General features: G+C 41.7%; 1 protein-coding gene and 1 long non-coding RNA gene across 12 annotated transcripts in view; one reads left to right on the forward strand and one right to left on the reverse strand.

Moving 5' to 3' along the window:
• Positions 1 to 25450, forward strand: part of LOC129173115 (cytoplasmic dynein 1 intermediate chain 1) — a 48174-nt gene that overhangs the window by 4955 nt on the left and 17769 nt on the right. For 5 of the 11 annotated variants that reach the window (XM_054763681.1, XM_054763686.1, XM_054763685.1 and 2 more), the window contains 4 exons: positions 15324 to 15416; positions 19945 to 20119; positions 20228 to 20327; positions 20410 to 20535. In XM_054763681.1, the coding sequence (XP_054619656.1) occupies positions 15324 to 15416; positions 19945 to 20119; positions 20228 to 20327; positions 20410 to 20535 (494 nt within the window). The remainder of the gene's footprint in view (positions 1 to 15323; positions 15417 to 19944; positions 20120 to 20227; positions 20328 to 20409; positions 20536 to 25450) is intronic. The other 6 variants (XM_054763682.1, XM_054763687.1, XM_054763689.1 and 3 more) reach the window with 3 other exon arrangements.
• On the reverse strand, positions 12758 to 19700 carry LOC129173118 (uncharacterized). The gene is made up of 4 exons (XR_008567159.1): positions 19450 to 19700; positions 18829 to 18865; positions 13366 to 13422; positions 12758 to 13286 (listed from the first exon to the last, which is right to left on the reverse strand). It is a non-coding gene; the product is annotated as an uncharacterized LOC129173118 (long non-coding RNA).

The following is a 25450-nucleotide window of genomic DNA, read 5'->3' on the forward strand; positions in this document are numbered from 1 at the left end:
CTGCCTGTCAATTGTTGTGTCTTGAAACATAGTGCAGAATGGTTCTGACTCCTGGTTATAAGTAGAAACAGGCCGATAGATGGAAAGATGACCCAAAAACTGATTCCTGATGGATGTTGGAGCGATGCAGTGTGTTGCAGGCCGACTACATGTCTATAACTGTGTTTAGATATGAATTGAGGCGTGTGAGGTTTTGTATGCGTACATGTGAAGTGTGCACACTTGTTTGCACTGTGAAGCCTAAGCACATCCATGTGGTTAAAACCAAGGTTTGATTCTGCACGGAATTTGATTGTTTTTTATTGGACAGGTGAAGGACATGTACATTTAGAAAAAATACCTGTTGGCAGCGCACTTCTATAACACTGCAAACTACAAATGCAATGCAGTAATCCCTCACCACTTTGAATTTCGTGGCTTCACTCTATCACGGTTTTTCAAAAATGTATTCATTAACGAATCATGCTGTTTCGTGGTTGAACACGGCCCATTATTAGTCAAAAATATGCATATTTAAGCAAACTTACATATTTTTTGCCTAAATTAAGCATTTTCAAGGATAAAAATCAATGAATGAGCTAAAATACAAATGTCAGGCATTCAGAAGCCGCATTCAAAGATACTGTGATGATACCGTATGTAGTGTATACTGGTCAGGTGTCAGTAATATTACTGTAATGTTTGTTTAGAGACACAAGCATCAGGCTTGATCGCTGGAACAACAGACTTTTATTTCAGGTTTGGATTATCTCACAACAGGCACGATAATCCCTAATAAAAACATGGGCTACTGTTGTGGCCGTAACCCATGCCAAGTTAAAACTCAACTCTCAACCCACAACGTCACTTCCCATCAGCCCCCCACTCAGCTCCCATAGCACCCACGAGCACAAGTCTTATTTATGTCTAACATGGCTTATTTTCTATTATTATGTCTCCTATATTGGGTAATACAAGCGTAAAGGTGACTATTATTTTATGTCTAGAGGGCTCTAATAATGTTAAAAAAACGTATTTAGAAAGTTGTAAACAGGTTTTCTGTGCTCTAACTACTCGGGATGTCCCAATCCAATCTTCAGGATCGGGATCAGCTGCCAATCCGCTGTATTTTGAAGATCGGATAATATCAGCTTCCGCCACGAGATCAGGCCGATTTGGTTGCCGTATAACGTTCGTAACTCTGGGCCACACTCCAACACGGTAGGTGCGGTAGTGTGCCTCAAAGCTTGTTGCCACTCGACTCCCGCCACCCGTAACAACAAAACACAACACCACTTATTATTTTTAAAAAAAGGATAATTACCTGATTGGATCGGCGAGACTATTAAAAAAATCGGATCGGATCAGAAGCCAAAAAATGTGGATCAGGACATCCCTACTAACTACGAAAACATTACATTTCTAAACAAGGAATCCTACTTGCCGGCAGATCACTTAATCAATTAACCGCTATAATCGAGGGATTACTGTAGTAGTATTTTAAAATGAATACCTTTATGACAGATTGAAGCAAAATTAAGCATTGTAAAGGAACAGTTCTTGTATTGGTTCTCACTAAATTCCACCATTTTACCCAATGTTGTGAGTGGTGAGTGTATCTACTGTATGTCCTCTGTACACATTGTATGCACATGTTAGTCTGCAACGCGGTGATGATCTATTCCTAGATCTGTCAAGGAAATAGGAGGGGCAAAGGCGGGATGCTGATGAGGACAGATGTATATGTGTGTGTGTGTGTGTGTGTGTGTGTGTGTGTGTGTGCTTGGCGGTTGCTGGTAGAAGGGGGCACTGGAATCCTGCGCACCAGACCATCTATTATAATGACAGGAAGCAGGAAGTACAACCCCTACAGTCACATGGCTGCCAGCTGTCTTAGCAACTAGAGGGAGGAAGATAGAGAAGATGATAGAGAGTGAGTGAGTGTGTGCGTACGTGTGTAAAAGAACATCTGGGAGCCAGAACCGAGGCGTGCTGGTCTTTGGGGAGCTGACCCTGGCCTTAGGAGACCTTTCTTTGCAGATTACTACAAAGCCAGTGTGTGTGCAGAAAAGATGGAAAAAAGTGATGTTACCACCTGCCCATGTTTCTGGCTGTCTGGCTGTGTGTTTGTTTAGCCCAGATTTTGTTGATTACTGGACAAACAACATTTTTAGCTTGTTGTTCCATGCTGTATGCATGAATTCTGAAGCTATACATTAGACCTGTTCAATGAAATACATGCATACTTGTCTATGATAATCCCTAATTTACGCCTTCAAGTTGTCATGCAAATACTCTTGCCTTTTGGTACGAGACTCATGGGACTGATCCACCAACAGTTCTTAAATCCTATTATGCACTTTTTCTAGAGGATTATGAATATAATACATTTTTCTATCTAGGATTTTCAAGTCTATATTATTGTGATGATTTTAATAGTCATTTTTGTTAGTTTTAAGGTGTGCTATATGGCTGTGTGTTTAGTCATTTTTAGTGGCTCGTAAATCTATACTGCTACACAAGCTGCACACTAACTACTCTGAAGTATATCCGAGTTTAATTCCTATAGTATTGCCCCTTGAGAAGATATAAGAAAATGGTTGCTGAAACGTGAGTTCTTTATTTTTATGTGAGGTTTGTGCGGTAGATACAGAAATGGAACAATTCTAAACAAATGCAGTGTAGAGTTTTTAAAAACGTGCTTAAACATGCTTGAGAACGTACAGTGGTATCTTGGTTTTCTTAAATGTCACATGAAAAACTAAACGTATGAAAACCGAGGCAATTTTACCCGTAATCCAGACCCAAATATAGTAACAAAAATACATTTTATAGAGAATAATTAAAGTTTTATATGCAAAAACAAGGCAGAATAATAAGAATCATATAACAATAATAATTATAAATGACGCATAAGTGGAACTTGGGGCTGCACGGTGGCCTAGTTGTCAGCATGTTGGCCACACAGTCAGGAGATCGGTGAGATCTGGGTTCGATTCTCCCCTGGGCATTTCTGTGTGGAGTTTGCATGTTCTCCCCGTGCGTGCGTGGGTTTTCTCCGGGTAATCCGGTCTCCTCCCACATTCCAAAAACATGCATGTTAGGTTAATTGGCGACTCTAAATTGTACATCGGTATGAATGTGAGTGTTGTTTGTCTATATGTGCCCTGCGATTGACTGGCGACCAGTCCAGGGTGTACCCCGCCTCTCACCCGAAGTCAGCTGGGATAGGCTCCAGCATACCCGTGACCCTAGTGAGGATAATCGGCAAAGAAGACGGATGGATGGCATGAGTGGAACTTATTGTTGATGCGGGCTTACCGTACATCCTTGCGAGATCCAATTCAACAGTGTTTCTCACCTTCTTTTTCAAAGTGCTGGCACTCGCAAATTTCTTAGGCCCCATGGCAGGTTATTTAGCAGTTGCGCTCAATTAAAAAATCATGGACAGTGAGTCAGCAATGTGTAGGGTGCTTTGTTCGGGCGCTCGACTTTGCTGAATGATACTTTAGGCAAACAAACTAGTTTATTATGTGCACGAAAACTGAGGCAAAATCTGGGTGAAAATTTTCGACAAAAAACGAATCGTATACAAACTGAGGTTTGACTGTTGACTGCCCAGCCATGACGTTAAACAGAGATTAAAAGGAATGGAAGGATGAGAAAACCAGCTGGCCTCTGAAGAAAAAGTAATGATGGTGCACTTTGGTTCAAACACTGTTGATTGTATTTGCTTTCTTGTGTGTGTGTGTGTGTGTGTGTGTGTGTGTGTGTGTGTGTGAAGAAGACGTGTGACAACTGTAGTTGGTGCAAACTTGAAGCATTTGTGTCTGTAAGATTAGTCTGAGTGTGATGTCTATTAAATGTTATTAAGAACAGAATTCCCCTGCAGATAATCCTTAATGATATTAAATGTAACTTCAGTGTTGACGTTGTGTGTGTGTTTGTGTGTCGCTGTTGCCGTAATTGCTTTAAGTCTCTGATGGTTGACTCAGAGATTCTCATGGCTGCAAGACCTTGTGAACTTCTGACCTCTTCCAGTTGTTGTGTTTCAACATACGAGTGTATGTGTGTGCTAAAGCTCACATTTAAGTTTATGTGTGTGAAGTTTGTGCATGTGACTTTTATTTAAACCACTTAATGATGAGGCTTTTCACTTCCGTGACCAATTACATTCCCTGTAATCGTCATGAGTAGCCGTCTATGTTTGCTGACCATTTCCCCAATAGCTTCTCAGTCATCGGTCTGTCCCGAGTGTCCATTGTGTCGCTCAATCAGATTAGCCCCAGTCACGGTTGGCTCCAGTTATTTACTGTTTGCTTAATGGTTTTGAATGGGGATGCTTGTCGTGTGGGACGTGCACTTGCCTCAGGACACAGCAGGAAAATGAAAGCTCTAACATGGTGTGTGATAGTAAGCTAATCTACTGAGGTCAAACAAAGTGTGTGTGGACGGTATAGTTGCTGCTTATGCCACTGTTATGTGGCATCTGTCCATGCTAAAACGTCCTTTATAAAAGAGCCTTTATTTCAGCGTTTTCCATGCAAAAGCTTTGTTCATTTTTTGAATTATTTATTTGACAAGTACAGTGTGTGTGAAAATAGCAAGGGCCTATCTTTGTACTGTGATACAGAAAATTCAACAAGATACCAAAACAGCTTCACCAAAGCTGGTATTCTCTCCATTCCATTCCATTTTCTTCTGCTTATCCGGGTCTGGGTTACAGTCTCAGCAGGGAAGTCCAGACTTCCCGGTCTCCGGCCAACTCTTCCAGTTCTATCGGAGAGGACACCAAGGGGTTCCCAGCCCAGCTGTGAGACATAACGTCCTTGCTTGTCCTAGGTCTGCCCCGTGGCCTTCTCTCGGCCTGGCATGCCCAGAACCCCTCACCAGGGAAGCGTCCGGGAGGCATCTGGATTAGATGCCCGAGCCACCGGAACTGGCTTCTCTTGATGTGAAGGCTCAGCGGCTCTACTCTGAGCCCCTTCCGGATGACCGAGCTCCTCACGCTATCTCTTAGGGTGAGTCTACAGAGGAAACTCATTTCAGCAGCTTGTATCCTCGATCTTGTTCTTTTGGTCACAAACCAAAACTCATGACCATGGGTGAGGGTGGGAACATACATAGACTGACTGGTAAATTGAGAGCTTTGCCTTCCGGCTCAGCACTCACCACGGTGGTCAGGAATAGCGACTGCATTACTGCAGATGCTGCGCCAATCCGCCTGTCGACCTCACACTCCAACCTTCGCCGGTCCAGGGTTCTGCGACGGCGACGAAAACCACATTGCACCTCCTGTAGCCAAGGTTCGACAAACGGTCATACCCTTCTCTCCAGCACCCTGGAATAGACTTTCCCAGGGAGGCTGACGAGTGTGATCCCTCCGGTGACACTTTTTGAAAAGGGGTACCACCACCCCGGTCTGCCAATCCAGAGGTACTGTTCCCGACTTCCATGCAATGTTGAGGAAGCCTTGAGGAACTCATCCACCCATGGAGCTTTGCCACCGGGGAGTGTTTTGACTACCCCGATACCTCAGCTACTTCTAGACTCTGCTTCCTCTATGGAAGGTATGTCAGTGGGATTGAGAAGGGCCTCAAAGTATTCCTTCCACCGTCAGACTACATCCTCAGTCGAGGTCAGCAGGCTTCCGTTCCCACTGTAAACAGTGCGGACTGGGCACTGGTTCCCCTTTCTGAGTTTGCCAGAACCTCTTAGAGGCTGGCTGAAAGTCGTGATCCATGGCCTCACTGAACTCCTCCCGCACCCGAGTTTTTGCCTCGACCACCGCCGAAGCCGCGTGCTGCTTGGCCTGCCTTCCCGACAAATGCCAATCAAAAATATATTTTCTAAATATTTGTATCTTAAAAAATAGACTGTTACTGTTAGACAATTACATTATACATTTTGTGTCCAGTTTGTGACAACACATTTAATTTTACGGTGTCAAACGGTAATGTGTACGTATGAGTGAAAAAAAGACAACCTCTAGCCTCACTTTTATCCAGATTCTCACCAACGTTGAGCGAGTTCTTTCTTCATTAATGTGCCTTCGCACTGTTTTGTAGGAATTGGTGGTGTAGTTTTTAGCGTAATCCTGCTAAGAAACACATCAAGAAATTGCCATCAAACCTTTCGCCTTGGCGGACGTAACAATGTGAGTTTAAGGTTGCTTACAAACGTTCATTAAGCTTGCATGGGTAACCAAATGTGATGGTGATGATAAAGCGTAAAGGAAAAGTCAATAAACTAAAGTTGGTGCACCACCAATAGTGAACCACACGTGGGTATTGGTATTCATTTTTGCTAGTTATTGTACAGTAGTTGTTTTTTAAAACAAATACTTCTATTTTGCCTGATTTACCACCTCACAGAATGCAAATCTGGCCACACAACCACGATTGCTAAGTTGTTGCACCTGGTACTGGCACTGGATCAGTGTCCCACCCCGTGTAAAGCGCTAAAACTAAACTTGTTTGGAATAAAAACAAAGGCCACCTCCTTAAAAAGCCTTGGAGTGGTCCCATCTGTCACAGGTCTAAGTGAGATTCTGTGCTCACCTGCCACGCTGCAAGCCTGTCTGGATACAATTAGTTGAAAATGAAGCATTGTTTCATGCATCATAAACAATCACAGCTATTTGAAATGATTTCAGTAGCATATCTGCAACTTCACCACAACATTTGGAATGTTTCATTATTTTCCTCTCACAACGAACGGGTGATTAGAGCATAATATGGCCAACCTTTCTTTCTTTCTGTCTTTGTTTCTCCTTTGAAACTTCCTTTGGCAGCGGTTACAGCTCATGTCTCGACTCAAGTGATCCCACTCTGCAGATAACTATCGCTGGGTGTGCTTACGCGAGATGTTGGCAGTGGATGGAAAGGTCAAGGAAATTGTAGGCTTGCGGTTGCGCATGTATCCATGTGTGCAGTGTGAACGTGACCTTAGTAAATTGGTTCTGCTCAGTGGTGCCTTAAAAGAGCTGTAATGGACCACAATGGTGGCCGCAAAAATAGAAAGAAAAGTAAAACGTGAAATGTGAGCGAGGGAGAGGGAAAAAAAACATAGGTCAAAATAATGCATAAAATATTTTTTCCCCCCCTCAAATCATTCAGTGACTGTTGTACCTTAGTTGTGTATTAGAGCAGTGATTATGCTGGAGCCTATCCCAGCTGACTTTGGGCGAGAGGCTTGGACTGGTCGCCAGCCAATCGCAAGGCACATATGGACAACCAAACAACCATTCACACTCACATTCAAACCTATGGACAATGTAGAGTCGCCAATTAACCTGAAATGCATGTTTTTGGAATGTGGGAGGAAACCGGAGAACCTGGAGAAAACCCGGGCACGCATGGGGAGAACACGCAAAGATGCCCAAATGGAGATTCGAACCCAGATCTTCCCGATATCCTGGCTGTGTGGCCAACATGCTAACCACTAGGCCACCATGCAGGCCGGACATATAATCATGTGTATTAATGTTTAAAAAGATGACATGCAATTAAAAAAAAAAAAAAAACATAAAAGTGGCTTGCGATTTGTGATTTAATGACCGTTGGAAAATGTGGGTCCCAGGTTGAGACCATTTGAGAACCTTTGTTTGAATTTAGAAACTGGTAGGTATGTATTTTAGAAATTTGAAATGAATGAAAGAATCCGTTCCAGGGTCAAACGGTCATCATGGTAAATCCTCTATTAACTATACAGTACAAAACAAACAGTACAAAGTGAACCCCTGTTTATTTCATCATCATCACATTTTCCTTTTGTGACACACAACACAAAAAATCCCAAGGAAAAGCAAAACACACTTGTGAGTTAATCCCTTAGATCTTCACTGAGCTCAGGTCTGGCCTGATAAGTTGAGTTTTGGCATGTGTTCTTTGTTCTGCTCTTTGCATTTGTTCAAACTCTGAATTGTACAACTTTTGGAAATTTGTCCTTTGAGGTTCCACTGTATAGCATAAAACCAAATCTGCTTTCTGAGGCCTATCTTGAATAACCTTCCGGCCTGTGGACCACCAGACTTTCAATACACAGGAGGAAACCCTGAGTTATGATTCCATCAGTAATTGTTTGCAGTGAACCAACAAGCGGGCCATCAGCAAAACAGCTCTCTGTGTGTTCTAATGCGATATAGCAAGTTTGGAAAAACCCTTATTAGGGTTAAAAGTTCACAGGGTCTGCAGAGTGGGTAAATGTTTGTGCATCTGTCTGTCCTCTTATAGTGTTTTCTGGACCATTAGCTTTCAGGGACTGTACAGCTTGAGTGTATAGTTGGTCAGTAATTCACTCCTTAAGTATATTTACTGCAAGAACATGCTGTCTTTTGACATGCCGTGGACGGTAATTGCCACTAATTGCTTAAAAACCCACTTCTTATCCTTGAGCTAAAAAGACACCCTTGCACTTCACATGTGTCGCAACAAGTATTAAATTTCATAAAAGTAAACATTACTGTGCAGAAGTGCGAATGCACATGCAAGCACACATGCATACGGACAAAGAGACCACACACATCCTGTACCGTACTGTACTGCTGGAATGGATCAGTCCAACAATCTAAACGGCAAATGTAGGAAGTGACCCTAAACAACGGCCACAGGTTGATCTAGTTACGTGTTTTCCTGAACCTTTAACATCTTTAAGACAGTTTACATCAATTTATAGTGGAACTTCTAAGGCCCAACACACACATTTTGAATCAGTTTTCCCATAACAAGTAATGGAAATAGAAACAATCTGTTCCAGGGTCAAATTAAACCTTGATGCAATAACTTTTTTTAACAGAGCAGGAATTCTCCCACTTGAGCATAGCACACTTTTTACCAACACTTCTTCATGAAACCATCCACTGAAATGGCTGGAATCCTGCCCAATGAAACAACAAATACACGCATGACCCGATCTTCCGCGAGTAGTCACCCCTACGTGGTAAATATTCCCAAGTCCAACACCGAGTGCCATCTTTCTTCCTACATCCCAAGAACAGCCAGGTTGCGGAACTCCTAACATGAACTGTTTCAAGTCAGCAGTGAATGCACATTTTTCCAACAATACTATTAGTCAATTAAATGACTAGATTAAATTTTTTTTTTTTTTAACTCCTTAGCATTACAGAACTTTTTTTTTTTTTTGCTAAAATGCCAAAAAATGCATACCCACTGTAAATATAAAGCAGCCATTGAACCATTTGCAGCAGAGGCATGGGTTTGGCCTCTTTTTGAAAGCTAACAAGCTGAATTTTTATCGCCCAAAAACAGAATCTACATGCAGCTGACCCTAAAGAAGATGAGTTTGACTACACTAAAAAGGAAGGAGTTTTTAAGTTCACCTATATACAGTAATCTCTCGTTTATTGCTGTTAATCGGTTCCATACCTGACCATGATAAGTGAATTTCCGTGAAGTAGGATTCCTTATTTATAAATGGAATATTATTGTAGTTAAAGCCTAGAAAACCTGTTTATGACCTTATAAATATGTTTTTATTAACATTATTAGTGCCCTCTAGACATGAAATAGTTATCCAGCGGGGATCTACTGTAATCTACCAACTGTTGGCATGTTTACATTCTCATCCAGGAAAAGAATGGATTGCATCTGCTGCTTGGTCAAGTTTACAAATCCAAGACATGATCAGTAGGGAAGGTCTGATGGTGTCGGTCTTATGCCAAACACTTACAAGGTTGCAGCGATTTAAAATCCCTCAGCCCAAGTTCTCCGTTGTGTCCAGTGAAGCAGCGGTGCAATTCAAAATCAAAGTGAATGTAACACACGCCCCATCAATATGAAACAGACATGACTGTGGGCTTTGTGGCCACTTTTCAAGGTTCTGCAAAGAGGAGTGCGGTTTCATGAGTTTTGTATGGTTAGGTAGTTACTGTATATGCTTCGCTATCTGGGTGTATGCAGCCACATATGGAAGTAGTTCTCTCTTACATTGTTGTTGTTCCAGCCAGGCGGCTACAACAGGCCGCATGCATGTACGTGCGTGTGTGTACTTGTGTTTTCTGAAGGCAAAATTCACATAGAGGCTAACCACAGTGCACGGGAAGCTGAACAAAATGTACTCTGTTGTTTTACTACAAATTCATTCTACTGAAAGCATATGTAGAAATTGTCACTTTGCGTTTAGGGACGGCTGGACTGCTCTGAAACGTCAGAGCAGCTTCTGGAAGTATGTTGTGAAAAGTGATGTCTTTCACAAGGCTAAAGGCATTCCGAATGACTCACAGATGATTGCAATTTTCCCTCCATATAAGGTACTCCAACCCCCTTTTTCATCTTTGTACCTCTGCATTGTCCAAAAGAATATTTGTCACCTAATGAATTGTCTGAGATGAATGAAAAGAGACACCATTTCATGGAGTCCCGCTTTTCTCTGCATTTTTGTTGCCTTTTTGACATGTGTGCCACTTTTAATCTGTGTGGAAAACAGTAGAGGGCCTAGGACGTGTGCTTGGGTGGTCCACCTTGCACTACAGATCCACTTCTCTTCTCCATAGGTTTTCATTTGAGAGGGTTGTTGCTTCACCGCCACGGCCAGTTTAATGTTTATTAAACCTTTGTATGACCGGTTGGTGATTTTATTTTTACACTTTCAATATAGGAAATGAAGTTTTACTCACTGAATAGTGGTTACCAAAAAAAAGTGCGAGGCAGCTGCAATGGCTGGCATAAACACGTTATGTCTGTGGTTCCTCGGGGGGAAACATTAGCAATTCAATATGCATTGAAATGGTCTGTTCTAGTTGCAACTGATCCGCGCCTTAATTTCCAAATCATCATGATGGTTTATGGCTTGCCAGTTGAGCGAAAAGAAATGTGATGACTGTGCCGGTTCACTGTGCGGCTGGGGTCGGACATGCCACCCTGCAGCTCTCCAGCAGGAGGCACTGGTGGCACATACAGCATGCTCAAAGGGCAGGTCTGACACTCTAGCAAGTGCCAAAGGTTTTCATAAATACGATTACATTCAAGCAGTCATTTAGCATTTAGAATTTAATGTTTGAACACAGATGCAACTGACTTTTGTAAATGTATTAAAACAGTTCATCTGTACATACGCTATCTTATTAGTCCTCATTAGTATCAAGCTTGCAAACTTGTTGCTCGGCCTATAAAAAGTGTTTGTGCCTTCCGCCCACCCACCACTCATTAAAATAATATGCAACACCATGAGTGCACGCGGCCAATCACCGTAAGACACACACAGATGCAAACAACTCGTTTTCTGAGTGACACAAAACGCCTGCATGGCCGTGATTTTATGTAAGGCCTTTCTGTTGCTCTCGCTCTCTCTTTGACAGTTTGGAAAGTTTGAAGTCATGGGTTTTAATCAGGGCCTTGCGGCTGGGCTCAGAGCATGCCGTGGTGTGGTATGATGGCTCAGTTTAAAGATGTGGGTCTGGGCCGGGGGCCAAGCCTGGGTGCCACTACTCGAGAGAGAGGGAGAGTCAGAAAGAGAGAGAGAGAGGACGGGGAGAGAGAAGGAGGGAAAAGATAGGATAGAGGATCAGTCTGCTGCCGCTGCACACAGCAGAGCCGCCCGCAGACCACCAAAGGGCTGAATAGACTGCTTTAATGGAATCTGATAATGTGCGGGCATGCACGTGTGCAAACTTGTACACATTTCATTGTTCTGATCAGTGTGAAGAAATGCGGTGGCGAAAACTAACTAAATCATCCTGTGGGTTTTGGTCTCAGCAGATTTGACTCAGGTCCTGCTGCTAATGTGTGAGTGTGTGTGAGTGTGTCTGTGGGGAAAACTTTGGGCCCTACTGTGGCAAATATTGACTTGATAGACCACGATGAACTCAGGTTTTGTGTTAGGAGACATTTGAAAGGAAACATTTGAAAATCATCCAGCTTGTACTTTTTAAAAGGACCATCAGCATCTGGTTTTGTTGCTTTTCTTTTTTGCCTTATCATAGTTTATAAATAATATTTTATAATAAACAATCTAAGTAAATTTGATACAGTAATACAACCTTTTTCCACAGAGGGCCGCATGCTAAAAAGCAAAGGATTTGGCCTTTTCGCTCTATTCTTCCCATTTTTGCTGTGTTTTGGTGGGTTTCGTTTTACTTCTACAATGGTCACTCCTGCAACAATATAATATATTATTATATTTATGATTGTATTTATTTATATGCCCAAGCCTGATGCTCCACTTTGAAATTAGGGGGAAATATTGCATTTTTCAGGCAACATTTAACTGGCTGTTGCTGAAAAACAAACTTTTTGTACAGTTACAATTGAATTTTTGTCCAAATTTACCAGAATGTTTTTAAAAATCACAGTTTAAACCCTCCCCCATGATACTGCAAAGAGAAGAAGCAAATGTGTTGAAAATAAAAATTGCCAAAGCCAGCTGGGATAGGCTCCAGCATACCCTAGTGAGGACAAGCGGCATAGGAAATGAATGAATAAAAGAAATAAAAAATAGCTATTGCGCCAGCAGAAGTTTTCTATGCATTGCAATAATTTCAAATGTATCCTCTCCTGTTTTATTTGGCTGATAGCATTATTTGATCCATGTGACATGTGTGCAATGATATGCTGTTTGGGACTTGTACCACAAGGATTAAATTGCTGCAAATTGAATGAATAAAAACATGACAATTCCCGTGTTGCATGGGGTTATATATGTAACATATGCATGGGTGCAGAAGATAGCGTACATGTGTGCGACTCCAACAATAAGAGTTGTTCTCACTGGGACTATTTTGTGTGTGTGCGTGTGTCGTGCCAGTGCCACATTAGAGAAGTCTTTCAAGTCGTCGAGGCCTCCTCCTACTCCTCTGCATAGTGCGTGTGTTGTGGTCTGTTCTACAGCCAACCTCCCAGGACCCCTGCGAACTATGTGTTTATGTGTGCGTGCCACTATGAGTGCATTTATCATCTCCTTCGGTTATTCCCAGTGCGTGGGATCCCCCAAAATTCATCTGCCCTGTTTCCTCCACCACCTCCACTCACGTAGTAGCTCTGATTTTATTGGGATTAATACATTTGACATATGTAGAAATGACAAAGTCTGTAAAATCCAGCTAGTCCTATTATCGCCTCTGTCGTGATACACAATGTTGTACAATGGAGAAACGACTATATGAGGTAAAGGCTGCTAAGGTGGAAATATACTGTACATACCTCTTGACGAAATTCAGATAGGAAACAGAGCGGCATATTGCTGTACTTTATGTCTTCTCCAAAACTCGCTTTCTGTCTGATGTCAGCCGGCGTTAGCCTGCACACATCAGGCAGCATTTCCAGCAGATGGATGCATGGAACTTTCCATACCTGTGCGAAATATCATGACGTGAGTTCAAACCACATGAATGCCACACTTGGAATTATTAATTTATATAAATGTACGTACCTCAGTTGCTATGTAGAAAAGTAGTTAGCCCGTCCTGCAGGGATAATCGATATAAACCTGCAGGTGAGAAGAGAAGCATCCCTGTTTAAACTCATCTAGGTTAAAATAGTATGGCCTTTAATGTATCCATCACCATCTGGTCTGGCCTACACACACGCAAGTCAGATGAAACTGTATCACAGCAAACTGGAGTTAACTTTAGCCTAAAAGGTTCCCCTTCCCTTTACTTCACTCATTTATCACCAATAAAGACCTTCTTCTCAGCGTCACACTGGTACAACTCAAGCACACATGAATGTACGTTTCCATCCAAAAGAAATAGCTCTGATATTTTTGGTGCAGGACTGTGACAGAGGAACGTGATGTATGGCAAATGGCAGCAACATCAACCATTCCTTCATGGGAGAACTGGACTGTCAAGCAGTCAGTGAGGTAACCCATCGGCCATGAATCACACTACAGTATGGAGGCCTGTGGCCCTCCTGGGATTTGACAGTTTGATCGCCCCTCAGTGCGGTTCATCTGCCCTCTCTTCTCGCTCCTCCCATCTTACTCACCACGCATTCCTAACCACTGGTCTGGACATGACAGGGTCAAGAAAATAGGACAGACATAACAGAGGGAAAAGGAGAGGATACCATGAGAGGAACCATGCTTACATTATTTTCCACAGTTTACAGAACAGTCACTGATATAATGAGCAAACTAGGACACCCACTGGAGAATATACATTTGGAAAGACCAAGCTTCACTGCCATGTGTGTGATTTGTTCTGGTTTTTCATGATGTGCACATTATATGGAAATTGGACATCAACAATAACAATGAAGAATGAGATTTGCAGTCTTGACTAGCAGGTGGCAATGAGGTCATTAACAGCTACGGCATGTCCAAGTGATAAACAGAGAAGGAGCAAGCTTTAAGCGAGTGGTTTAACATTGCCCAAGGCCATAGTCCAGCTGAGTTAAACACACCCTGACTGTGTGTGTGCGTGTGTGTGTGTGTGTGTGTGTAAAGGGAGGGTGTCACGTCTGAGACTGTGATGCAGTCACTTCCTTCCACTGGACTAAGCGCCTGTTGTCAGTTTGACCCTGCGCCAGTTAACCCCTTACCACCCCTGGCACTGTGGGCGAGGGGCGCGGGTGTGTGCATGCGTGTGTGTGTGTGTTGGCAGACCACAGGTGTCTGGCCGCAGCGTCGGAGTGTTCTTCAGAGAGGCCCCCCGACCCTCGGCATCTGTTTTCGAGGGAGGCCGCAAGAGAAAAGAGGAGGGGAAGTTGGCAAGGGTTACCAACACACAGCCTGAGGGGTGTTGTGGGGGAGTTTCGGGGGGTCAGTAGCTGACAAGCAGGTGTCTGTGTTGACAGTAACCTTTCATGCTTGAACTCCCACCCCCTTCCAAACACACACTCCGCACACACTGCGAATAAATCCCGGAGAGTCAAGTGTAATTGCCGAGCCTGATTGGAGGGAATGTAAAGGGAATCCCCTTTTACTCACACATACCATTACGTGGGGTCAAAGGGGACACAAAGACATGAAGGGGAGGGCTGCGAACAACTATTTCTATTTCCTGTTTCTTTGTGTGTGTGTGTGTGTGTGTATTTTTTTTACATGCATATGAGCAGTGCACACGTGTGGACCACATGAACACATGCTAAGCACAGCACGGAAATGAACTTGTTTATGTTGTAATGCACATATGTGTAGAAAGTCAGCAGTTTCGGGTCAGTCCCACAGGTTTACAAAAAAAAAAAAAAAGGCTCATGCCAATGTGCATGTTTGTAAATGAACCCAGTTTGGACCAAATGTTAGAAAGTCAGGTGTACTTGTACATGTCTGGCAAAGATTACTTTGCGAAGAAGGCAGTGGGAGGAGGGGCACCGCTGGAGGTCAGAGAAAATTGGAACAGCTGTTGATTAACACAAGCACTCTCCATCTCTTGTTCTTTTTCTCAGTAGAGGAGGAAGAGGAAGATGAAGAACTGATGGAGACAAAACCAGGCCCTGAGCTGGAGCTTCAGGATGAAGATGACAAGGAAAATAAAGAAGGTAAAGGATGAAGCAGAGACTGCGCTACTGGCCACCCTCCGTCCTTCCATCCTTTTTGTTTTTATACCACTTACTCTGTTCTGAGTTGCAGAGAGTTGGAGCCTAGCCCATCTTACTACACCCTGAACTAGCCACCAGTCAGTACAGTGTTAAGGAAAAGGAAGAAATAAAAATGTGAAAAAGAATGAAAATAAGATTAAAATTGAACAAAAGTGATAAAATAAGAATATAGTTGGTATAAATTGGACCATAACTTATTGGTGATAATCAATAAAATAAATATGTTTCTTAATATTATATGATATATATGAATTTGGCATGATATACTGTAATTTTACCATAGAGTACACTGGTATATAAGCCACACCCACTAAATTTAAAGAGAAAAAAAGATTTGTACATATATTGGACGTACCAGTCTATAAGCCACAGGTGCCCACGGTGTACATGGGATATTTAGTACAGAGAAAGACTTTTTAAAACTTTTAATTAAATAGATACTTTTTCCCAAACAGCGCGTGTAAAACGACGAGTTAAACAGTAGCCTACCAGAAAAGTAATTCATCACTGGACTCGTCCTCCTCCTGGGAACTAAAATCACTAGTCGTGAGAAAAAAGTAGCGTCCTATGCACCGGAAATTACGGTATGTTATTGTCGATGGTTGTTGACTTCCAGCTGCATCAAGTCTTTGTGAGCTGTGTCTTCAATTTCCTTGTAGACGAGATGATGTCATCTTCAATATTTGCAATCAAGTACTTGGCTTAATCCGGTCCTATATTTAACTGATGTTGAGGATGTGTTGGTGATCCAAGTGCCTTGAATTTTCCCTGCTTGCTATAGTTGTGTGCTTTCTTGGCAATGTCCGTGTTGCATTTTCTCAGATGCTCACTGATGTAGACGTTTGTACCTTTCAGCTTTGCAGAGCAATTCTACAAAATATCCAACTACTAACCCAAAAATAAACATCATTTGTCAATGTATAGACTTTGCTTGCTCATGTTGGAGCTCTGATAGTGTAATGGTTCACTCTGCTGACTTGTGTGCACCCATAGTCAGGGATTGTGTGAATGTGTGTGTGAATGGTTGCCTGTACATGTCAGAGGTGTGGACTTGAGTCGCAATTTTGATGACTTTGGACTCGACTTGACAACATCATCAAAGACTTGCAACTCAACTTGGACTTTGACATCAATGACCCTGAACATGACCAGGACTCAAATATTTGGGATTTTCAGTGAATGTGTTTTGTAAAATGTGTCCCCATTCAAAGTATTCAACTAACATGATTGTTGTTATATCATCTCCAGCAAGACAGAAAATTTTCCCACAGAATCTGCCTCATTGAATGCATCTATTAACATCCAATCCGGTTTAAGAACAAACAACGAGGGTGTGGCTTACATTTGTGTTCTGCTGGAGAGTGGCAGTGATTAACACGGGGATGTGTGAACGTGCTTCAGAGGAGAATATCATTTGCCTCCGCAAATTACGAGGTCATGGTGTTTTATTTGGTAAACATTTTGCAGTGCTTATGACTTGTAAGGACTGGAAAATTTCAAATCTATGACTTCGGACTTGATTCGACCTCTCATTTCTGGACCTGAGGATGACTTGGATTTGCACGTCTTTATTTGAGACTTGATTCGAGACTTGAGGCTTGCAAAACACTGACTTTCTCCCATTCCTGTAATGTGCCCTGTGAATGACCAGTCCGCAATGTCCTCTGCCTTTTGCCCAAAATCAGCTGGGACAGGCCCCGCATTGTGACTGAAATTTTGATACGGTTCTTGTTGGACCTCATTAGAAGTGTGGGTGTTCCTAAAGTTGTGTCTGGTGAGTGTATATCATTGCATCCAATCCCTTGCACGCGTTACGTTATGTCCCTTGACTTCTCACATGTAGCTGGTCAAGCTGTCACCGAACACGGCCCCTTTGTCCGCAACCGCGAGTGTATCAGATGGAAGAGTGGGGGTAGGTTAGCTTGGGGTTAAGGCTCATCCACCATATCAACTCTCTGGCATGTAGAGGTCAGCGCTGATTAAAAACCTTCCACGTGACCCCTGGACCGTACTTCAAAGCCAAGAACAACAGAGTGCGTGCGTATGCTTCTGTGGAGTTTTTAATAAGAAGGAAATGCACTCAAACGCAACACATAAAGGACTTGATGAGAGATGCCCATATTCAAATGCACACATGCATAATCATCAGCGAGCCGTGCGTGACTCAAACACACACATATGCAGTCATAAACACACAGTCATCCATCTCGTCTCCATCGCGGCCCGTTAGAAGGTCCACCCTTTGATGTGTTCCACTCAATTCAGTCTTTTCTGACAACTCGTAACAAACACGAATGGATGAGGGGGATCAAAGTCAAGAGGCAGGGGAAAGGTCTGTATTTGTGTGTTTGAGCACGCCACTCTCTAAAACGTGTGTGTGTGTGTGTGTGTGTGTGTGTGAGTGTGCTCGGGGACAGTGACTTCAATAAGTGAACACCATGCTGTGCAAGCATTATGTTCAAAGGGAGGGCCGTATTGTTTTTGTCTTGTTTGTGAAGTTCTTTACTGTGGTATTTTATTAAACCTGCATTAGGAACTGTTTGTAGTTTTTTAGGTCCTGCTTGTTGTTCTGGATCCTATGAAGTGACTGCTCCTATGCCACAAGGAGCACATGATGTAGTCGATGTTGACAAGGACGTGTGTGTGCTTCTTCATTTGTCATATTGTTGGATATCAATATTCTATTACATTCTATATCAGAATGACCTTTAATGGCCAATGGTCATGAAACAATGAATGCTGATTGATTGACTACTATTAATGCAGCTACATTTATGCCAGTTTACTTACTATTTCAGTACTATTTAATTATTTACTACAAATGCAGTCCAAAGCATGAATTTAACACGCAAATCGCAAACTAGAGTTTTGGATTGAGGAGGTTAAAGGTCAGATCAATTGAATTACTCATCTCATTAGTGAGACCCGTCAGCTTTGTTTTTGTGATAAAATGCCTGATTTCGCAGCAACTTTGTGAAAAAGCTGCGGCGATGTTTTGTGCCTTACTTTTTTTTCCGCAATAACATTGGATCAGCTTGTGATTTGATGGATTTGCTATCAATCTTTGATGTGTTCTACAGCAAAGGAGCACAGGGCTAAGAGAATATTCTGTGTCATATTTTGGGATATTGACAGCAGTTTACCAGTGCCGCCAGGATCTTACTGATTTTGCAGGAGTTTCTCGCAAAAATTGTGATGGAAGTTTCCGTATTTTTTTTTGGTGTTGCATAAGAAAGTGAACGTTGCAATAAATGGTTGTGATTTTCCCTCTGTGTAATTGTAGTAATTATTTGAAGAGCAAGTCATACATGAACAAATATGAAGAACAAAAACACTGAGAAAAGCATCTTACCGGCACGACACGAACACAACAAAGTACACCTGTGTTCCTGTAAGGAAAAGATGAAAAATTATATCTCAGCCTTCACATCACAAAAAAATTAAATAAAAAACTTTCACAGTTAAAAATCATTTATGCTGAAGACACCTAAACAATGACTCTCAAGGATCATTACTATAGAAATGACACTGTCTATCCCAGCTGTACACTGACTACTCTAAAGTATATTAAAGCTTCGTTTCTAGTAATAAAAATGACATAGTAGTGCATATACTATATTTGCACATATATATTCTATATATCTATTTCAATAGATCCGTCCGTGATAAATGAATTTTTTGTAAAATGTTAATAAATGGAATATTTTGGCAGTTAGAGCATAGAAAACCTGTTTATGACTTTCTAAATACAGTTTTTAGCATTATTAGTGCTCTGTAGACATGAAATAACACGCCTCTAGACACCAGTACAGTCCTATTATTCATTGTTTACAACGCAGTGCCAACTGTTATGCTGAAGGAACAAGCTAGCGAGCTGGTGAGCTAACGAGTTAGCCTCCAATTTATTTCCTCTAAACTTAAGGGTTTCAAACGGAGTTGGGAAGAAAGACAAAATAAAAAGCCAAAGACTTACCACTTCCACATGGAATGGGAGGAGAACCTTTTTTCACTCTGCACCCACGGCTGGCTACATCGAGTGCAAAGTGAAGTAATGTAATGTGACATTACAGCCGCCTAGTGACCAGAATACTTGTATTTCACTTGTATTTCCATATGTTTTGACTTGTAATAGACCATAGTCTACCACAAAACAGCGATCATGTATTAACTAATTTATGAAAAAATACGCAATATAGCGAGGGAGCGATAATCGAACCACAATACTGCGAGGGACGACTGGACAATACCTTTTCAACAGGAACTATAATGATTTCCGCTTCATTTTGATCACGTAAATTTCTGCCGTCTCTTGACAAAAAAAAAATACAAATGTAAGCAGTGCTATTTATTAATAATTATGTATTCTGATAGGAAATTAACTTTTTATTGGCCAAATAACAAGTCTTTAGAGGGCAAAAATGATGTAAATCCATATTGAAAGTAAGAGAACATCAATTGTTCCTACCAGCAGGTCCTTTCCCTGCGCTGCGGGAGCTGACGGAGGAGGAAAGGCAGCAGATACTTCACTCTACTGAGTTTCAGAGTTTCTTCGACTGCAGCATCCGAGTGATGGAGAGAGCTCTAGCCGAAAGCAGTGACATCTTCTTCGACTACAGTGGTCGAGCCCTAGAGGACAAGGAAGGGTGAGTCTATATGATTACTGTACGGCTTATTTGCTGATGCCGAGCTACAGATAAAAGGTGTGATATAACTCAGGTAAGATTCATGTCATCTGTGTTGTGTGTTTCTAGAGATCTGGCTGGTGGCTCCAGTTTGTCCTTCAGTAGACTTTTTTATGATGAACATTGGTCCAAACATCGTGTTGTCACCTGTCTTGACTGGTCCCCTCAGGTGAGACCTTCGGTTTATGAACCAATGGCATGTGTTCAGTATTACATTTGGTTCATAAACATCTCTCTGCCCTCTACCTTAGTATCCTGAGCTGCTCGTTGCCTCCTATAATAACAATGAAGATGCCCCCCACGAACCAGATGGTGTTGCCCTGGTGTGGAACATCAAGTTCAAAAAGGCCACACCAGAGTACATCTATCACTGTCAGGTACACTCTTCTTTCCTATTCTAATGGTGGTGTCTAAAGTGCAGCCCGGGGCCATTTGGGGCCTGCTGCTGTTTATTTTTTTTATTAGCCTGTGTGCAGATTCAAAAACTATAATTCAACAAGAAAAAAAAGGGAAAAATCAGTAGCAATTTTACATAAAAAAATAAAGTCAAAATATTAAGAGAAAAAAAGTTGTAATCTCACAAGAAAAAGTTTAATTTTACAAGAATGACGTCGTAATATTATGAGAAAAAAAATCATGTAATTTTAGTAGCATACATTATACAAATATTAAAGAGAAAAGATCTTTTAAAGTCGTCATATTATGAGAAACAAAATAAAATTTTATTATTTGGAAAATTAGGCTGGGGAAAAAAATATTGTAGGTATTTATTATAAATTATTTTAAAAAGTAAAAATTATATTAAGTTTAGTAATAAACTACAATATTTTTATGTTTTGTTTCCACAACTGATTTAAGACCACCCAACAGAGCATCCACCATCTTCAATAATGACCAGTTTGCAAGAGCACACTGCTACTGGAGGCCACTTTTAAGAGAAACGTTTCTGCTGGGAAAGAAATTCATTGACAGGTATGATGGTAATAGCAAGTGACAGTGAGAAAATGCTAGACGCTTGGTTGATGACTGATGAAGGGGGGCTTCACATCTCCCAGGGGAGACAGGGGAGGCCTTGCAGAAACTTCTGGGTAGTAAAATGATGTGGCCTACCACTTCCTAATCCGACGCCACAACATGTGTGTGAGTGTTGGCCCACCCACACCGATGCTTGCTGTGTCTGATGTGAGCACTCGTGTGTTTCCCCAATTATGACGATCAGTATAAATATGGAAAAAATATCAGTGTCACGCGCATTGATCACACTGCTTGGACTGCATGCTGCATGCAGTGAGCCAGTCTACTCCAGTGGCGCAGCCAGACATTTTTCATTGGGTGGCCAAGTTGAGACCATTGCACACATAGGGGTGGCAATAAGTTGATACCCGAATTGTCTAGATGGCCAGTGGGGCGACCAGAGAGTGACCAGGGGTGGCCACCACTGCTCCCCATCATGGCGGCCAAACCCGCAGATTTATGTGCTGAATCACACTTAAGAATTTAAGTCATAGTCAACATAGTGAGAAAACTTGACCGGAACCGACCAAAGTGATCATGGAAAATTTACCTACCGTTTGCAATTCATGCAAGACGCGGTTTTATTTAGAACTCCTCCACACGGAAAGTTGTGTGCTGCAGTGAAATGCGTCCAAGTGGAGCCTGAATTAATGTTCTGCACCACAGAGCTGCGTTTGGCAAAATTGACCCCCGGCCGTGGGGGTGGCCACTGGGGTGGCCGGAGAGTGACAAAGGCACTGGCCACCCCGTAGCTCCGCCACTGGTCTACTCCTACCCTTCTTTCAGCAATTCATTGTTTCACTGCTCTGTAATTTACACGGCTGCTCAAATCTGGTGGTTTTATGGCTGGATTGCATGTCCGTTTCTTGTTACAGCAGGATTTAGTCAAAATATGTCTTGTGTATTTGAATTTATCAACAACCGACTTTCCGAGCCTATTTAGTTGCAGACATTATGAAATATTGTTTGGGCAAGCAAGTGATCCATGCATGAAATAGGGGAAGTCAAGTCCACACAACAGTTAAGCTGCGTTGTAATGCTTGCAGGACCACATTTGCACCTTTTGAGAAAATGACGCACAGTACTGCACCACATACAAACACAGATGAGTTGCACTGCAAGTGTAAAATGACTGCTTACAGGTTAGATATGATCAGTGCATCACATAGGAGCAATAATATTCAAATGTGCACGATATAGTTGAGCTGCTTTAAATGCAAAAATTATATTTGCAACCGCTTCCAATGATTTTTCTAACAGGATACATGTTATACTTGGAGCTACACACCTATGTACCTGTAATGTTATCATATCACATCCCTATAAGTGGCTGTTTGCATGACCTGGTAAAATATTTAGTAAAAAGAGGCTGTGGCTCTGTAGCTCTGTGTGAGCATGCTGTGCCATTTTACCTCTCCAAACCGCAAAGCCCCACTTTCTCTATGTTCTCCTCTTCTTCTGTTCGCAGTCCACATCCCATTTTAACTAAAAGTAACAAATATTTCCTATACTGTACATCTCTGATAAAAAAAAAAACAATGTTTACTGTATATGCATGCAGTACACGCATACATGTATGCATGACTTGGTTTGGCAGACGCTTTCTGTTGGCGTTGGCAGGCGCAGAGAGACGCTTTAGTGGCATTTCAGCCATTTTTGTTTACCCAGACATGCCCGCAGAAGGATTTTTCATCTGGTGTATGGATAGGTAGATGGTCAAAAGCTATAAATGGGTGTAGAGGGGGGTTGATAGAAAAGAAAGACAGTGCTGAGTCTTTGGGGTTTGTGGTTGAGGTCTGGTTCATTTTGGGGCTTTATTGTTTTAGGCTTACAGACGGTTTGATGTTTCAGTTGAGGTTTTGGTCTTCTATATTTTTTTGCACAGGCAAGTGAATGGGCATAGAGATGCAAAAACAATCCTTTTTAAAAGCATCTTGCCCGCTGCTCGTGCTAAAGCTGTTTAAATTTGCTTGGTTTTGGTGACATTTAGGACACTTAGTGGTATTAATTGTGAGTTTATGTTGAGGTGGTGATTTCATTTAATATAAATAATCGTTTATTTGATTTGGCTTCCCATTCCTCTGGGCTTGGGACTGGGCACTGGACATCTCCAATGGACAGTCATTGGGGCCCTGGCCAAGATATGGAACCCGTCCCTGTCTGCATGATGATTAGGGATATCAACCGATATTATCGGCCAATATTCGCCTAAAAATTAGTTATCTGTTCATATTGTATAATTTTTTTCCTGTTGATAATGATATTGTGATGACTCCACACTGTGACAGGCTTTCTGCCTCAATATGTCCATCAGCTGGAATTATTTCAAAGTTTCCAATTCTGAATTGTTCAGACATCCTGGACTGGCCACCAGCCAATCGCAGGGCACATATAGACAAACAGCCATTCACACTCACATTGAATTCGGATTGTAAATATGCAATTTTTCAAGGGAGCTTCCTTTAATACTTCTCATCTAGTGTCATACTCCAGGAAGAATCAATCAGAGTCACACGCCGCTAGCAAACTAATAAGTGACGGAAGACGTGTTGAACGAGCCCAGTTTATAATTTCACTGATTGTATTAGTCAAGAGTTTCATACTTGTTCTTATGCGGATGTTTGTGCCACATAAAAATGTGCAGCAAATTGTATCATTACCAGCATTATTTAAGTCTTATTTGTGAATGTATTAAGTCTAACCTATCTTACTTGTTGATAGTCATAGGACATGTTATTTTTGTTTTTAATGACTATTTTGTTGAGACAAAATGTTTTAAATAATCATGGCACTTTTTCTATGACAGAAAATGCTTGATGGATGTCTGCACCCTCCTGACGGCCATTATTGTTAAGTCAGTGTATTATAATTATTGGCGGTCTTAAATCACAACAATACTTTTTATTTGTGGAGCGTCGTCATATTCCAAGTGGTTCTTGTGAGAGGCGTAGCTGAGCCCTCCTCAACGCTGGCTGTCCCGGTCAGTGAACCCATCGTAGCCCCATCCTAGTTAGGTCCAATCTTGTAACTTCACACCAGCCTCTCAAGTGGGCGAAGTCAATCCACATTAAAGAGCCCGTTTGACTTAAAACCAGTGCCGAACCCCCCACCTTAAAACCACACGCTTCCCTGTAACAACCCCCACTGCTACTGTCATATCCCATTGAACTCAGTCATTTTTTTGCATTAATACCTCGGTTGCCTCACATCTCTCCATGGGCCTTTTAGCATGCGGTTAACTGTTGATTAAGTACTGAGGAGCAGAAAGCAGACACAAGAGTTTGAGGGACTCCATCGACAACCTTACTCAACGTTGTCATGCAGGACCAAGTAGCCTTTGATGTGGATAACTTAGCAGAGAAGTCTTTTAAATGTGTACTGAACATCAGCTTTAACTTCTCGAGGTGGTAAAGATCATTTAGGATGATGCACACATATGCACACATGTTTTTTATGTTTAATACAGTAGTGATCACAACCAAGTAACCAAGTAACCGCGATAAACAAGGGATCACTGTACTATATTTTTACACAGTGTAACCTAAATAGTTTAAATGTTACCTTTCAGGGACAAAAATGTCCTTTTCAAAAGTCATAATAATCATATTTTTCATATCTTTTGATCAACTTCAGTCCTGATCATAAAGGTTACAATTCAGAAATCAATAAAGTATCTGGTATTTATGATCAAAACTGAAGTTGATGAAAATACTTATGTATACAAAAGTAGGTTGCACATTGTAACAATAGAGTAATACTGTATATGGTTTGTGCTTGAAATATCATCAATGGTTTAATACTACATTCTCTGTTAACACATTAATATGTGCTGTTTTCTTTGGCGTGCTAGTCAATTCCAGCATGGTGTCACCACTCTTCTGGTCCGTGGTCATGTGACATGAATGGATCAATTCAATTTCACGCTACCGGTGGGTGTTGCAGCACAAAAGCCTGCATGTAGTAAGTTACCCTAAAATATGTGGAAGTGACACATGTTCTTTTTTATGTATTAATTAGTATTGATACTTTATGAGAGTAATCAATACTCATGCGGTACTCTTGTGAGCATCGATACATCGATACCACAGAATGGATACGCCCTTCACTAGTTCGTAATAGTTGTTAGAGAACCACCGAAAGCTATAATAGACAAGAAAGGGAAAGAGAGAAGTATTTTTAAGGCTTATATTCTTGGCCTGGTAAAATAGAGACTGTGCTTGGTATTTTCTTTTTTCTGAGGCTAAAACCACAGTGTGACAAAATCTGTGGGGTGGGGTG

The sequence above is a fragment of the Dunckerocampus dactyliophorus genome, chromosome 20 (assembly GCF_027744805.1).
Source record: "Dunckerocampus dactyliophorus isolate RoL2022-P2 chromosome 20, RoL_Ddac_1.1, whole genome shotgun sequence".
Taxonomy (NCBI): domain Eukaryota; kingdom Metazoa; phylum Chordata; class Actinopteri; order Syngnathiformes; family Syngnathidae; genus Dunckerocampus; species Dunckerocampus dactyliophorus.